The 16,668-nt window shown below is 45.5% G+C and overlaps 1 protein-coding gene across 1 annotated transcript in view; it reads left to right on the forward strand.

The window, feature by feature from the left end:
- The window catches only part of MERTK (MER proto-oncogene, tyrosine kinase), a 107,284-nt gene that overhangs the window by 32,388 nt on the left and 58,228 nt on the right, over window positions 1-16,668 (forward strand). Inside the window, exons 3-4 of the mRNA XM_021697385.1 lie at window positions 5,633-5,733; window positions 7,641-7,814. Of these exons, the coding sequence (XP_021553060.1) occupies window positions 5,633-5,733; window positions 7,641-7,814 (275 nt within the window). The remainder of the gene's footprint in view (window positions 1-5,632; window positions 5,734-7,640; window positions 7,815-16,668) is intronic.

Consider the following 16,668-nt stretch of genomic DNA (forward strand, 5'->3'; position numbering starts at 1 on the left):
AGGAAACACTCAGTGTCTGCTAGCGGGTTGGTGTGTTCCTAATTGATGGTTTAGTGATTAATACTGAAAATTGTGCCCCACACCCCACATACCCCGCATTCCTGACCTAGTCCTGGATGGTGTGCAGCTCAGGCTGCATTTCTCCAGAGCGTCTAGTTTTTCTCCTTTGCAGGGCTTAAGTCACCGGGCTGGGCCACCCCCTTGGCTCTCCAACTGGTATTGCTGCCTCTATCTGCACGTGATACCAACTTGAAACTGTAGCTCATCCCTTTGTCCAGATCCCAGGATGCTTCATAGCCAGGGTCTTTCCCTGGAGTCTCTAAAAGAGGGTATAATTTTGGGGATACACAGTTAGCTCTACAGTCTGGCACAGGGCATAAGGAGCTCTCTGGCTTAGGTGGAAACACTAGTTAGGGTGTAAAGCATTCCAGGCAGGCACCAGCCATCAGACCAGAAGACTGGGGATACCAACTCTCAAGCAAAAACAAAAGCCGCTGTTCCTGTGGGCGGCCAGGCCCTGCAGATTTAGTTTATTGGGGTAATTTGTGGCCAAGGGAAAGGATTTGATATGTTTTCTGTGTAGCCTCAGGATTCCCCAGTGGTAATTAAATTCTAGCTTAGTTGTCAGTAGCTTAAGCTGGAAGGACTTTATTGCTTTCAAAAATTGGAGTTCTTTAAAAATTTTTTCATTTTTAATTTTTTTATCATGGTCAAATATACATAAATGTATTTTAACCCTTTCTGAGTGTACAATTCAGCGGCATTAAGTACATTCACACTGTTGTGAGGCCCTCACCACCATCCATGCCCAGAACTTTCTCATCCTCCCAAAAGGAAACTCTGTGCCCATTAAACCCTAACTCCTCACCCCCTTTTCCCTCAGTCCTTGGTGATCTCTATTCTACTTTCTTTCTCTGTGACTGTGACTACTCTGGGTACCTCATGTAAGTGGAATTGTGCGACATTTGCTCTTTTTTGTGTTTCTTTTAAGAAGGCTGTAGAACTTAGCTGCTTCTCAAGAGTCATTCCTGAGCAAGGCAGTCTAGCTGTGAGGGGTCTGCAGGACAGGGAGGCTCTGTGTGTCCTTGCAGCTGGTCCTGGAGCTAACCCAGCTGAGGCTGCACTATTGTGATGGGCTTTGCAGCTGCTGGCCCCACAGCTCTGTCCAGGTGGTTCCTGTCTAGACGTGGTGGCTGAGTCCGTATGGTGGCTTTGGTTTTCCCTGGTTCAGATGTTTGTATTTGGCCAAAATCTGACACGATTTTTATACCTTCTTGGAAGCGATGCATACACATGGCAAAATACTCCAACGGTTCAAAAATCCTCTCTTCCACTCCAGCTTCCAGCCCTTCCCCAGCGAAGAGCTGTGGTTATCCAATTCTTGGGTATCTTTCGTAGATATTCAATCCATTTGAGGTGTGTGTGTGTGTGTGTGTGTGCGCGCGCGTGTGTGTGTATGTGTGCACGCGTGTGCCTGCCTCAGAGTTCATCTAATAAAATGTTACAGCTCTGATTAAATCAAAACCCAGGACTCAGCATTTTTTGTGGCTGTGTAAATGCTGTTTTCAGCTGAGTCATGTAGTAGGCTGTGATTACCATCTTACCTCTGTATAGCTTTTTTGATTTTCCTCAATTTAAGAGCTTCCTTGTTGGTTAGTTTGCTTAATTTTCTAAGTATCAATCTCTCGTTTGTCCCTAAACTCTAAAAGCATCTCCTCGCAAAGTGATGAAATTACCAGACCTGGTTTTTTCCTGAGGAGTTGCCTGTCCTGAGGCTGTCCCTCCTTCTGCTCTGGTCTGGGCAACTTGCCCCCCAACTCTGAGGTACAGCTCAGTCATCTTTGTTCCTATTGTGGGGGCCCTTGTTGCTCCTGTTTCCTCCAGGAGCCCCAGGTTCCACATACCCCGCCCCCAACCCTGTTCTTGGCTTTTACTCCTTCACTTTGGCATGGAGCCCATCTTCCACTAGCATGGTATTTGCATGTCTGAAAATGCCATTATCTTTTCTGCCCTCACCTTGAGGTAGTTTGGCTGGATACAGAATTCAAAAGGGAAATAATTTCCTGTTGTCGTTTGGAAGTCATTGATAAATCTCCTTTTCGCTCGAAGATTTGTTCCTGAGAAGTGTGGTGCTGTTCTGATTCATGGGTGGTACTGCTTTACTTCTCTCTGGAAGCTTCTGGGATTTCCACTTTATCTTGGAGTGGTGACATTCCCTGGTGAACCCCTTAGTGGGTCTTTTCTCTCCCACTGTGCTGCCCACCTAGGGGCCTGGTTAGGAAAGATCTAGATCTCCAGTTGTGGGGCATTTTCTTCAGTTATGCTCCCCTTCCTGTGTTCTTTCTGGAACTCCTCTTGCTCCATTGTTGGAACCCTTAGATTGCTATTCAGAGCTCAGAGCCCTTGTGGGGAACCTCCAGAGACTCCCTGCTGTTTCCTTTAGGGAGGAGGAGCTTGGGGGCAATCACTCCTGTCTCCACCTCACCCCCACCCTGCCTTCAGCACAGCGGCCTTTACTTGCTTGTCTAGGAGGCAACAAGTAGAACTATTTGTGGAAAATGTTTCCTGTGCTGTTAGTAAGATGGATCTGGACTTGCTAAGTAACTCAGGCACATAGCCCTTCTCCCCAGTTGATCGCCTTTTCCTGATGTGATCACGTTCCCTTTGCACTCTCCTTTTGTATTCCTGGCCTGAATTTTCCTTCCTTGCTCTTTGGCTTAAGGTACTCCTAGACTTTTTGTGCCTTTTGCATCTGATTTCTGCAGCCCAAGCTGGGCTGTTAAAATGTTACTTATGCCTCATGGTTTCTCAGTTCTCTGGGGCCTCCGCACAGATGTTCTTTGCATCCTTGGGCTTCCTTCCTGCGGCTTTGCCTTGTATGTCTCTGGGACCTTCACTCGCATTCTGGTCCCTGTCTCTCTAAGTCATGCGGCAAGCCTGCTGCGACGCCAGGGTCCCAGACCCCGAGCCATAGCCAGATCTTCAAAGGCACGGCTGTCCTCAGCCTGTCAGATCACATCATCAGTCCGGCCCCTGGGTCTTGCCTTAAGAGAATGACTCCTCTTCTAAAGTGAACTTGTGAAGTATGTGGAAAGGAGCCCCCCTCTTCAGTAACCAACATCCTTGGTATTTTTTTTTGGAACTGCAGAGAAGACTAGAATGGTCAGCCATGCAGAATCTTCAGGAGCTGCCAACTATTCAGCTACTAGCTGATACCCATGACGGACAGGGCGCCATTCTAGACACATGCTTCTCTCCTCCTTTCTTCCTGCCACCATGACATTCTGGGAGATTTATCAGAAGAGGGTCGGCTAGGCCCTTATTTGGAGATATTTGTCCTGTGAGGTCTCTTCCCATGTTCTTGCAGTGACCTCTAGACATTGTGATCTTCGTTCCTGCCCTAAAGCATGGAGAGATCTGGCCTTTCTTTGACCTCGAGTCCTTCCCAAGTCCAACATTCATTCATCAGGTGCAATTCCAAAATTATATCACTCCTACACGGGAATGAGGGGAAAGGCGAAGACAGAGTATCCTAAATCAGTGGGGTGCTGCTGAGATTGGCACATCAGGAAGTGCAGGTGACAGCTGAGAGTCACATTATTTGGTCTTGGAAACAATAAGGAGGTAATATTAACCCAGGCAGCTCTGGTTCCCCTAGTTCTGAGTGACACCATTGTTGTTGTTGTTTTAAGATTTTATTTATTTATTTGAGAGAGAGAGAGAGTGTGAGCAAGAGAGCACAAGCAGGGGGAGCTGAAGAGGAATGGGGACAAGCAGACTCTCCGCTGAGCAGGGAGCCTGATGTAGGGCTCAATCCCAGGACCCTGGGATCATGACCTGAGCCAAAGACAGACGCTGAACCAACTGAGCCACCCAGGTGCCCTGACTGACACCATTCTTGACATATATTTTAGTTACTCTGCTAGTCAGAAGCTAAAAGGGAACTGCAAAATGGCATTACTGGGGAGAAGTTGTAATTTAAAATGTTCCTGGGGTGCTTGGGTGGCTCAGTCAGTCAAGCATCTGCCTTCGGCTCAGGTCATGATCCCAAGATCCTTGGATTGAACCCCATGTCGGGCTCTCTGCAAATAAATACATAAAATCTTTTTTAAAAAATGTTCCTTGTTTGTTCTAAAAACGTGTGTTCAACCTCCAGGCCTAGGTGCCCCGCTGTGGCAGGTGGGCTCCTGATGCCCTGTATGTGTTCATTCTAGCAGCTGCCGCCTGTTGCCTGGGGGCCCGTGCGCCAGGATGGCGACCCCTGTCACCTTGCCAGCTTCCTGGTCTCTTTTAAGCATTCAGCTTCAGCCCTTGACAAGGACTTGATTTTGCTTCGGGATAAATACGTTGTATCAGGGAGCAAGCTGCTGGAAAGGAAGATGGACCCCCTCCATGGTTTTCTTCTTTTACTTTTTTTCTCTCGCCATGACCTTTGCTCTGTCTGATGAGCAGAGTAGAAGAAATCAGCATCTTTGGGCCAGGGAAGGTGTCCTCTCTTGGAGAGTGTCCACGAGCATTTCAAAGAGTTCCTCCATTCCCTCACCCCTTCCCACCTCCAGCTAAGGACAGGTATTGCGTAGCTTCCTGCTTGTAAACATGCTGGAAGCGGGGAAAGCAGGATTCTCAAGTTTTTAGAGCCAAGTCCGCCTGTTTATAGCAGATACTTTACAACATGTAGTGCTCCAACTGTAGTATGGGGAAAACAAAAGAAAGGTGATCTATAATAAAATAATATGAATGTGAACGTGTAAATGCCAGGCATGACCCCTCCAGGAGAGAGAATAGACAATACAGGGACTTGCATGCCCCCTGCCATGCCCCCACGCACATGGCAACTGCAAATGGAGACGTGCTCTCAGTGATCTGAGTCATGGCCAAGTTCCAAACAGCACAGAGGGATGGTGGCCCCCATTTTCAGGTAATTGCAGCCCTGGGAAATTAGGTGGATATTAAAACCAGACACAATTCTTTGTTTGTATGTAAATGGAACTGGGTTCTAGTCTCAGAAAGTCATCTGGGATATGGAACAGTTGCCCCTGGCCCCTAAAAATTGCCCTTGGCCCCTAAAAGCCATGGTGCCCCCTAGTTTTTGTGCCCACCTAAAATAACCCTACAAATTTGCAGAATACCTTGATGGGGCAATACCCCAGTATAGAGAACCCTGGTATATAGCCTATCATTGAAGGCAAGACGAATAACAGCACATGCATTAGTCATGGTTCTTCAGAGAAACAGAACCAAAGAGGGAACGAGAGAAAGTTATTTTAAGGAACTGACTAATGTGATTGTGGGTGTTAGCAAATCCGAAATGTGCAGGGCATCAGCTAGAGACCCAGGGAAGAGTTGGTGTTGCAGTCTTGCATCTGAAGGCAGTTTGGAGGCAGAATTCCCTCTTCCTTGGAGGATCTCTGTCTTTGCTTATAAGGCCCTCAGAGTCTACTGATTTAAATGTTAGTCACACCTGAAAAATACATCTAGAGTGATGTTTGACCAAATATCTAGGTACCATGACCTCGTCATGTTGACACATAAGGTTAATATAGCATATGACGAAGAACTTGAAGAACGTTCTGCTCCTAAAAGGAACTCAAAGGGTAGTCACTGTAAATATCTTTATGTGTTTTCTTTGAAGCATAACCAATGTGCAGCGTTCAGACAATGGGTCATACATCTGTAAGATGAAGATAAACAATGAAGAGATTATGTCTGACCCCATCTACATCGAGGTCCAAGGTAAGTCCGGAGTGGCCTGTATTAATTGCTTTGCATATAAAACTCTAGAATTTGGCGCGCCCATTTATAACTCTGTATGCAAATTCTGCAAATTGGTAAGCACTGAAATTTTACAAGGTGATCCTCTCTTGAGACTTTAGGTAATAATGAATGAATGACATGAATTCGATTCTCAGAGTTTTAGCTCAGCAATAGGGCTGAGATAAAAATGGATTATGGACTTTCTTGTCCTCAGGTTTTTTACAATTTAGAAACCTGGAGACTTTTTTTGGAAGCGAAATGCATTCCACTATCCAGTTCTCAGTGTTGGCGTCAGATACCACTCACGTGGTCTAGTGGTGATTTGCCTCAGAGGGTGAGCAGTTTTCCTGAACTGGATCAGCAGCTCGATCTGGGACTCATCTGGGGCTCTAGGATTTATTGGGTACATGGTTCAGTACAGTTCCATCACATGTCATGAGATGGGCTCAGTGGGTACAAAGTGAGACATGGACTAGGAGAAGGAGGTCTCTGCCCTCAAGGAACTTGAACTGCAGTGGGAAGTGTCAGCTGATGCCTAGGTGAGCCCAGGTCCTGAGGCCCCAGGTCTCCAGGTGTGCGTGCCTGGTTCTGCAATGACAGGGCCTATCAAGGAAGGCTTCAAGGAGGAGGCACCTCTATTATCACCACAGGTGATCACTCCTCACCAGCCCACAGGCTGCCTCCAGGGCCCTGCATCCCAGCTTTCTGAGCACCCCTGCCATCAGAAGCACCCAAACACCTTTCTTTTCTACTTTCTCCTGACCCTCCTCCCCACGGGCTTTAGAACAGGTGATTGGCTATTCAGGGAAGTTCATCTAGAACCATCTCCCATTGAAAGGCTGCTCTCCTACCCATTGTTTTGCAAACCTAAACCTCATACCCACTAATGCTGCAGGAGGCCTGAGGGAGAGACCCCCTCAGAAGAGTCTCCTTTAGAGCTTTGTTCTAGGCCCATCCCAGGCTGGACAGCTAAGCCTCCTCAGGGTTATGTCAACATCATCCCGTGGGTGGGGGACGTGATGGTAGTGTTCCTATGTTTGCTGTTAACCTTGGAAATATATTAAGAGGACATTTAACTTGTCAGAATCCCAGCAAAATGCCCAGGGCAGGAACACGTTAGGTCCAAATGGAGTTTTTGCAAAACTTTGAAACAGGAAGAAAGAATCCCATTTTGCCACTCCCACATCATTCCTTCTGGGATCAGATCTGTCAGTTCCCAATCCCAGAAGAACATAATTTAAATCCCTGAGGACAGTTAGCTTGACCTGCTAATTTTTTGGCACATGCTCCAAATGAGTATTAACTGGCTTTCTCTGAGATATTTCTAAAGTTCCCTTCCTTATGGCCTCGATCCTGAATTACAGTCAAAGATCTTAGGATTATAACTGTGTAACTGTGTCTACACTGTGCTTGTGAGAATGTAGTTTGAAAAGCGTCCAGCCCTGCACAAGTGTACAGATTTTAGAATTCATTATCGCTCATCTTAAAGTAGATGGTCCTCAAAAACAGGCGGACCTATTACGTGGCTTTGTTTTTACTCTGTGTGTATTTTGGGAAGGAATACTGAAAACGTGAGAGCCTCTCCGGAGTCTGAGCAACACCTGATTTCAACACTGCCAGGCGTCCCTTCTGGTAAAACCAGTTCTGAATCCCCACCACAACCCCTTTGGAAAAGTACCCTAGAAAGCCTGCTGGAGCTAGTTGGGGAGGCATTAGCTTCTATCCTTTCTGAGCCAACTTTCAGAAGGTGAAAACTGTCTGTTTCAGACCGGAGGTGGTATATAAAGAGATCTACTGCCAAGTTCCAGAACAGTCTCTATTCCCCTTGGGGCTCCAGCTTTGCCCGCGGACCTAAGACGCTCTTTCACTGAATGCTTTCTCCGCAGGCCTTCCTCACTTTACTAGACAGCCTGAGAGCATGAATGTCACGAGGAACACGGCCTTCAACCTCACCTGTCAGGCCGTGGGCCCTCCTGAGCCCGTCAACATTTTCTGGGTTCAGAACAGCAGCCGTGTTAAGGAACAGCCGGAAAAGTCCCCCTCTGTGCTAACTGTTCCTGGTAAGTCCGAGTCAGGTGCTCAAACAGTGGAAGGGGTCAAAAGCTCGGTGCCCACTGCTGGCACCGTGCAGGGGAATGAAACACGGGGGCAGCCGAGTCGGGCCGGGGCCGCGGAGAGGGAGGTGGGAATCTCCGGCGTGAGAGTTCGCGAGCTGGGGGTGGGAAGTGGGCGAAGGTGCTGAGGGGTGCCTGTGCTTAAGTGAGCAGAGTGGCCAGGATCCCCGAGTCCTGGCAGCGGGAGCCCTGCTCACACCTCCCATTGCAGCCGGGCCTTTGCTGGCCTTCGCTTCGGGAACCACCGACGTGAAGACCACTGATGTGAGGTTTGACAGCAAGGAACCGCATTGGTCACGGGGGCCGTTGTGGGACGATTGAGTCATTGTGGGATCGTGGCCACACTGACAGTCAGTGGGCATTCGGATTCCCATCTGCATGGAAGCGCCCCAGCTTTGTCCCCGGCACTCCCCTGGCCGAGCTCTTGGAGTCACCGCCCTTGCCGTTTCCCATGCTGCTAAAGCCAACGGGCTCCCATTTGGCTTCTCTCAGGGCATCTTTCAGCAACATCTGGCAAGGGTGCCACCTCCGAATCCTTCCTTTCTTCATGCATTCAGCGACTGTGTTGCAAGGGAGTGCTGTATGCCAGAGGCTGTTCTCGGTACTGGGAACACAGGGGCGAACTCTGGAAACAGTCTTCCAGGCTTCCTTCCCACTGCAGGGCTCCTTCCCTGCCCTTGACAGCCTCATTCCTGGACCCACTGCTTTTCACTCTGAGACACGCCCCCCGGGAGAGTTCCTCTACGTCCCCAACCTCAATACCATCTTTATGATGATGGCCTTGAGCTTTGTTATCTTCTGAGCTTCAGGCCCATGTGCCCATCTCCCTGCCTGGCATTTGCACTTGGTGGTGCATAGGCATCTTAAAATGAAACTCTTTTTTTTTTTTTAAAGATTTTATTTATTTATTTGACAGAGAGAGACACAGCAAGAGAGGGAACACAGGCAGGGGGAGTGGGAAAGGGAGAAGCAGGCTCTCCGCTGAGCAGGGAGCCCGATGTGGGCCTCGATCCCAGGACCCTGGGGTCATGACCTGAGCGGAAGGCAGATGCTTAACGACTGAGCCATCCAGGTGCCCCCTAAAATGAAACTCTTGATCCACCTCCCCTGCAGACGTTTTGCCCCAGAATTCCCTATCTTAGTAAAGGATACCACCATCGGCCCATCCTTCCTCTTTCTCATTTTTCATGTTGAATGCATCAGCGAGTTCTGTCCATTCTGCTTCTCCTGTGTGTCCCGAGGCTGTTTGTTCTCCATCCATGCTGCAGCACCCCGCTCCACATCACTGCTGGCTCCCGCCAATGCCAGTGCAGGAGCTCCCGAAGGGGTCTTTGTTTTCAGCCCTGCCGCCACTCTAATCCATCCTCCTCAGTGGCTCCCTGTTGTCTTAGACTGTCACTCAGAGTCATTCCTGCCCCTGCCATCAGTCCTGTGTGCTCTGGCCACTGACCAACTGTCCAACCCAACCCCACCCCACCTTCTTGTCCCTGCTTATTTAAGCACTAGTCATGCTGATTATCTGTCATTTCCTCACACACATAATCCTCCTTCCTGCCTCAGGACCTTTGCCTTCTCTCTTCTGTCTACTTATAGTGTTCTTCCACTTGCCCTTCGTCCTATGACACAACTCAAATATCACTTCTTCCAGGAAGCCTTCCCTGGTCATTCAACTATTTTAGGTCCTCCCTACCTCTTTATTGACTCCCAGTCATGAGTTCTTGTGGACTCCATTGTTGCAGTCGTCACAGTCTTATCATCACCCATTTATTTGTTTAGCCTCCTTGTCTGTCTTCTCAGAGACTATATGCTCAGCAAGGACAAGGACTTTGTCTGTCCCAAGGCAGTGCCTGACTCATAGTAGCACTCACTGAATATTCATGGTGACAACAGACCAGCAAGTGAATGCCAGCCCCTCAGTTTTACCTCTGGATCACTTTCCTAACTCCTCACTCCATAAGGAATATTATGGTTTTCTCTGCCTCCATCTGAATTGTCTTTGAGTTTCTCCAAGGAGTTGATAATCAAGCTACTTCTTAGTTCAAAGTCAGTTTGAGGAACCTCCATACTGTTCTCCAGAGTGGCTGCACCAGTTTGCATTCCCACCAACAGTACAAGAGGGTTCCCCTTCCTCTGCATCCTCACCAACATCTGTTGTTAATTTTAGCCATCCTGACAGGTGTGAGGTGGTATCTCATCATAGTTTTGATTTGTATTTCCCTGATGCCGAGTGATGTTGAGCATCTTTTCATGTGTCTGTTAGCCACCTGGATGTCTTTTTTGGGAAAGTGTCTCTTCACGTCTTCTGCCCATTTCTTAACTGGGATATTTGTTTTTTGGGTGGTGAGGTTGGTAAGTTCTTTTTTTTTTTTTTTAAAGATTTTATTTATTTATTTGAGAGAGAGAGAATGAGAGACAGAGAGCATGAGAGGGAGGAGGGTCAGAGGGAGAAGCAGACTCCCTGCCGAGCAGGGAGCCCGATGCGGGACTCGATCCCGGGACTCCAGGATCATGACCTGAGCCGAAGGCAGTCGCTTAACCAACTGAGCCACCCAGGCGCCCGAGGTTGATAAGTTCTTTCTAGATTTTGGATACTAACCCTTTATCAGATATGTCATTTGCAAATATCTTCTCCCACATTATCAACTATGGAGAGAGCCTAAATGTCCACTGACAGATGAATGGATAAAGAAGATGTGGTATACACACACACACACACACACACACACAATGGAATATTACTCAGCCATCAGAAAAGAATGAAATATTGGGGCATGTGGGTGGTTCAAGTCAGTTAAGTGTATACCTTCTTTTTTTTTTTTTAAGATTTTATTTATTTATTTGAGAGAGAGAGAATGAAAGAGAGAGCATGAGAGGGGTGAGGGTCAGAGGGAGAAGCAGACTCCCTGCCGAGCAGGGAGCCCGATGCGGGACTCGATCCCAGGGCTCCAGGATCATGACCTGAGCCGAAGGCAGTCGCTTAACCAACTGAGCCACCCAGGCGCCCTAAGTGTATACCTTCTGCTCAGGTCATGATCTCAGGGTCCTGGGATCCAGCCCCGTGTTGGGCTCCCTGCTCAACGGGGAGTCTGCTTCTCCCTCTCCCTCTGCCTCTGCCCCTGCTTTTGCTTGTTCTCTCTCTTTCTCTCTCTCTCACATATAAATAAATAAAATCTTTTTAAAAAAAAAAGAATGAAATCTTGCCATTTGCAACTACATGGATGGAGCTAGAGTGTATTATGCTAAGTGAAATAAGTCAGAGAAAGACAAAAACCATATGATCCTCACTCTGGAATTTAAGAAAGAAAACAGATGAACATATGGGAAGGAGGAAGAGAAAAAAAGGAGAGACAGAAACAAGGCATAAGAGACTTAACAATAGAGAACAAACTGAGGGTTGTTGGAGGGATATGGGTGGGGATGGGCTAGGTGGGTGATGGGCATTAAGGAGGGCACTTGATAAGCACTGGGCATCGTATGTAAGGGATGAATCACTGAATTCTACTATAGAAACCAATATTGCACTGTGTGTTAACTACCTGAAATTTAAATTAAAAAATTTTTAAATAAATAAATAATTTGAAAAACCCAAACAAAGTCCATTAGAAAACTATACCCCACCCTTTCTAGGATGGTGGCTCTGAAGTCCCATAAAGAAAGATTTGTTTTCATTGAGGTAAAATTGACATACAGTTAGGTGCATAGAACTTAAATGCGCAACTCTGTGAGTTTTGATAAATGTAGACACACGTGGAACCACCACTTCATTCGAGACACAGAACGTTGCCATCACCTCAGAATGTCCCCTCCTGCCCCCTTCCCATCAGTCCCCACCTCCCATAGGCAATGGTGTTCTGATGTCTGTCATCATAGATGAGTTTGCTAGGTCTTGAATGTTAAATAAGTGGAATCATAAAGTATATATATTCTTTTGTGTCAGCCTTCTTTCCCTCAACGTGATGTTTTTGGGATTCATCCATGTTGACGTGTGAGTAGTATGTTGTTATTGCCCATAGTGCTCTATGGTATGGATGTGCTATGTTTTGTTTATTTGTGTGGTGAACATTTGGGATGTTTATGGCTGTTGGCTATGATAAATAAAGGAGCTACAGATACTTGTGTGCAAGGCTTTGGGGAGACATATGTTTTTATTTTGTCTTGAATAATACCTGGGAGAAGAACTGCTAGATCACATACTAGGTATATGTTTAACTTTTAAGGAAACCACCAAACTGTTCTAAAGTTGTACCAAGTTGTATTCCTAGCCACAGTGGGTGAGTGTTCATTGCTCTATCCATGTCCTTGCCAACATTTCATATGGGTAGTTTTTTGTTTTTTTTTTTTTCATTTTAGATATTCTAGTGGATGTGCAATGGTAAATTTTAAATTTGCATTTTATTTCCCTAATGTCAAATTTTTTGAAAAGATTTCATTTATTTATTTGACAGAGAGAGACACAGCGAGAGAGGGAACACAAGCAGAGGGAGTGGGAGAGGGAGAAGCAGGCTTCCCACTGAGCAGGGAGCCCAATGCGGGGCTCGATCCCAGGACGCTGGGATCATGACCTGAGCCAAAGGCAGATGCTTAACAACTGAGCCAACCAGGCGCCCCAGTAATGTCAAATTTTAAATTAGATTTAGGAAAGGTTTTAGTGGGGAGCCTGGGTGGCTCAGTTGGGTAAGCATCTGATTCGGCTTAGGTCATGATCTTGGGGTCCTGGGATCGAGCCCCATGTTGGGTTCCCTGCTCAGTGAGGAACATGCTTCTCCCTCTGCCTCTGCCCCTCCCCACTGCTTGTGCTCTCTCTCTCAAATAAATTAATAAAATCTTTAAAAAGAAAAAAGACAAGATTTTAGCATTTTTTTTCTTGTGCTTATAGACCAATCATATATCATTGTATTTCATTGTATCATTTCAGGTCTTTGGCCTATTCTCATAAAAATCTTAGAATCAGCTTGACAGCTTTTGCAAAAGAGTCTGTTGTGATTTTGTTTGCAATTGTATTGAATTTATAGATCAGTTTATGGGGAGATCACATCTTAATAATATTGAGACTTCCAATCCAAGAACACACTGTCCATTTATTTAGCTCTTCTTGAATTTCTCTCAGCAATTTTTTATAGTTCTTGATGTAGAGGTATTATATGTCACTTGTTAAAGTTATTTGTAAATACTTTATGTTGTTGATGCTGGTAAGTATCACATTTGAATTCATTTCCCAATTGTTAACTATTAGTATATAGGAAATAAGTGGATTTTTGTATGTTGATCTCACATCCTACAACCTTGTTAAATTAATGTATTAGTTCTAAGAGGGTTTTGTTGTTGTTTTGTAGATTCCTTAGATATTTTATGTAGACAATGTCACCTTCAAATAGAGACAGTTTTACTTCTACCTGTCCAATCTTGCCTTTTTATCTCGGTCCCTTTCCTTATTTTACTGGCCAAGACTCTAGTGCAATGCTGAATTAAAGTAGGAAGAGTTCATGTCTCTGTCCCAATCACCAACTATGACATAAACTGGGTTTTGGTCAGTGCCCTTCATTTGGTTGAAGAAGTTTCCTTCTATTCTCAGTTTGCCAAAAATTTTATTTTTTTTTATCATATGATCATCTAGTTTTTCTCCATTATTCTCCTAATACAGCAAATTACATTGATTTGATTTTCAAATGCTAAACCAGTGTTGCGTTCCTGGGACAAACTCTACTTGGTCATGATATATTGTGGTGGATTCGATTTGCTAATACTTAGTTAAAGATTTTTGCATTTACATTTATTCTATTTCACTGCCAGACTAGGGTCATACGAACCAGGTGTACTGCAATTCACTTCTGATACTGACTACCCAGTCTACCCCAAGGCTCACTTCAGATGCCAACCACAAGTCTCAGGGTGGGGGGGGGTCCCCAGACCACCTGCATTTCTTACTGACTGGCTATAAATTGGAGGTTCCCATGACCCCCTCTGGTTTGATAATTTGCTAGAACAACTCACAGAACTCAGGAAAGTGCTATGCTTAACAATTACAGTTTTATTACACGGGGTATACCTCAGGTGATATCTGGGAGGGTCCTGCATACAGAGCTTCCATGCCTGCTCCTCTTTGAATCAGGGTGTGTCACCCTCCTGCCACATCCAGGAAAAGGACACTCTACTGAGTTTTGGGGTGCAGATTTTTTACTGAAGTTTCCTTTCATAGGCAAAACTGATGAAATCATTGGCCATGTGATTAAACACAATCTCCAGACCCCTCAACTCTCTCATCACATGGCTGGTCGTTCTGGTGATCAGTCTTCATCCTGAGGTTTTCTAGGGGCCCATTCTGAGTCACCTCATTAGTCTAACAAAGCTACTCCTGTCACTCAGGCAATTATAAGGGACAAAAGCTAAATTCTTTATTGTACAACAATGCTCATGAGGGCAGTGGTCTATAATTTTGTTTTCAGAATGTCAGTTTTTGGTATTAGGGTATTGTTGTCCTCAAATACTAGTTAGGAAGTATCCCTACCCCCTCTATTTTCTGAAAGAGTTTAGTAACATTGGTGTTATTTTGAAAAGACATGCATAAAGTTCAGCGGAAGCTGCAATATAGTGTTTGGGACACAATATTTCTGGTAATGCAGTTTGCATTACTATTTCTGATGAAGGTTAACATGTTGATTAATGTTGAGTTTGAAGCTAACTGAAATCCTCGGATCTTTTTTCTCATCAATTACTGCAAAGCCAAAGCTCTTCTGCTTCTTGTATATTTAATTATTTTTGGAAGTTCAGCCTACCATTTATCCTTATAAAAATTTAAAATATCGTCCCAGCCCACAGAGGCCATTCGGAACCTCGATCCTCTCCTTCAATTAACAAAACACTGCCCCCACCTCGCGCTTTGTGCTGCCTTTTGTGTTTCATCCAAGTTGCTGATGAAAATCTAGATTCCATTCTAACTGAGGGCAGAGTCCAGTGGCCTGTTGATAAAGGCAGACTCTGAGTTGACCTCAGCTCATTAAATCAACTTTCTTGGCTACCGTTCAACCATTAGTAAATCTGCTTGCTTTTATTTTCCCTCCATTTATTTCTCTTTCTTATCTTCTGAGATATTATTACTACATCGGGCTAGTAACTATCACAGAAAGTCTGGAAATCAGCTTGAAATTTATTTCGAAATCAAACCTGACTTCTGGGTGAGCCGAATGACTAGATGTGACTGTTTCCTGCATTCTTACAGGCACCAGTTTGATAGCCCTCTCTCTCTCTCTTTTTTTTTTTAAGATTTTATTTATTTATTTGAGAGAGGGAGACAGAGATAGCAACAGAGAGCAGGAGTGGGGAGGAGAAGGAGAAGCAGGCTTCCCACTGAGCAGGGAGCCCAACGTGGGGCTAAAAACCGGGACCTGGGGATCATGACCTGAGCCGAAGGTAGATGCTTAACCGACTGAGCCACCCAGGCACCCCTGATAGCCCTCTCTTACGTTTTATGGTGGATTTCTCTCTCAATGATTCTGTACTACCAGGATCAGTGTCATTTTTCTTTATGAAAATAGGGACAGGGTTGCCTGGGTGGCTTAGTCAGTTAAGCGTCTGCCTTCACCTCAGGTCATGATCCCAGGGTCCTGGGATCAAGCCCCACATCGGGCTCCCTGCTCAGTGGGGAGTCTGCTTCTCCCTCTCCCTCCCCTTGCTCATGCTCTCTCTCTCTCTCTCATTCACTCTCTCTCTCTCAAATAAATAAAATCTTTTTAAAAAAAGAAAAGAAAATAGGGACAATCTGTCAATCTCTGTTCATCTGGAACTTTTCCTCTACTGCATGTTATCTTAGAAGGTGAAAGTGTGTTTCTGTGATAAGATTTACAAATTCTTTTTTTTTTTTTAAAGATTTTATTTAATCATTTGAGAGACAATGAGATAGAGAGAGAGCATGAGAGGGGGGAAGGTCAGAGGGAGAAGCAGACTCCCTGCGGAGCAGGGAGCCCGATGCGGGACTCGATCCCGGGACTCCAGGATCATGACCTGAGCCGAAGGCAGTCGCCCAACCAACTGAGCCACCCAGGCGCCCTACAAATTCTTTTAATACCCACGGCTGTGTATAATTTGTCTCAGCTTGGAGACCTGATTTATTTCTAAATGGTGATATACTCTCACAACCACAACCTATTTTGGGTTGCAAGTTCATTACAATTTTTATTTTACTTTTTTTAATTTGAAGGCTTTTTTTTCCTTTGGTAGAGAAGATAGAAGTAAAATAGAAATAGAGCAGTTTATAGCCTAATAATGTGTTTTTTGTTTATTTATGCATTTGAGAGAGAGAGAGAGAGAAAGTGCAGTGCAAGCCAGGGGTGGGGTGCAGAGGAAGAGAGAAAGAGAGAATCTCAAGCAGATTCCACACTGAGTGTGGAGCCGGATGTGGGGCTCAATCTCATGACCCTAAGATCATGACCTGAGCCGAAATCAAGAGTTGGACACAACTGACTGAGCCACCCAGGCGCCCCTCCAATAGTGTGTTTTTTAAAACAACCTTTATTGTGATGACAGTTACACAAAGCTGCATATGTTAACTTACGTAGAGCTATATGCATGCATGTGTGCACGTGTGCGCACACACACACACACACAAATGAGTGCATGTATAATTGGTAAAATCTGAATAAGCTCTGTGGATAGTACCAATGTCAGTCTCCTGGCTAGGAAATTGACATTGTGCTATAGTGTTTTGACAGTGTGCTATGGTTATGTAAGACGTTAACATTGGGGAGGTAGGGTGAAGGATACACCAAACTTCCCTGTATGTTTCTTTACATCTTTCTGTGAATCC

Source organism: Neomonachus schauinslandi, chromosome 10 (genome assembly GCF_002201575.2).
Source record: "Neomonachus schauinslandi chromosome 10, ASM220157v2, whole genome shotgun sequence".
Classification (NCBI taxonomy): domain Eukaryota; kingdom Metazoa; phylum Chordata; class Mammalia; order Carnivora; family Phocidae; genus Neomonachus; species Neomonachus schauinslandi.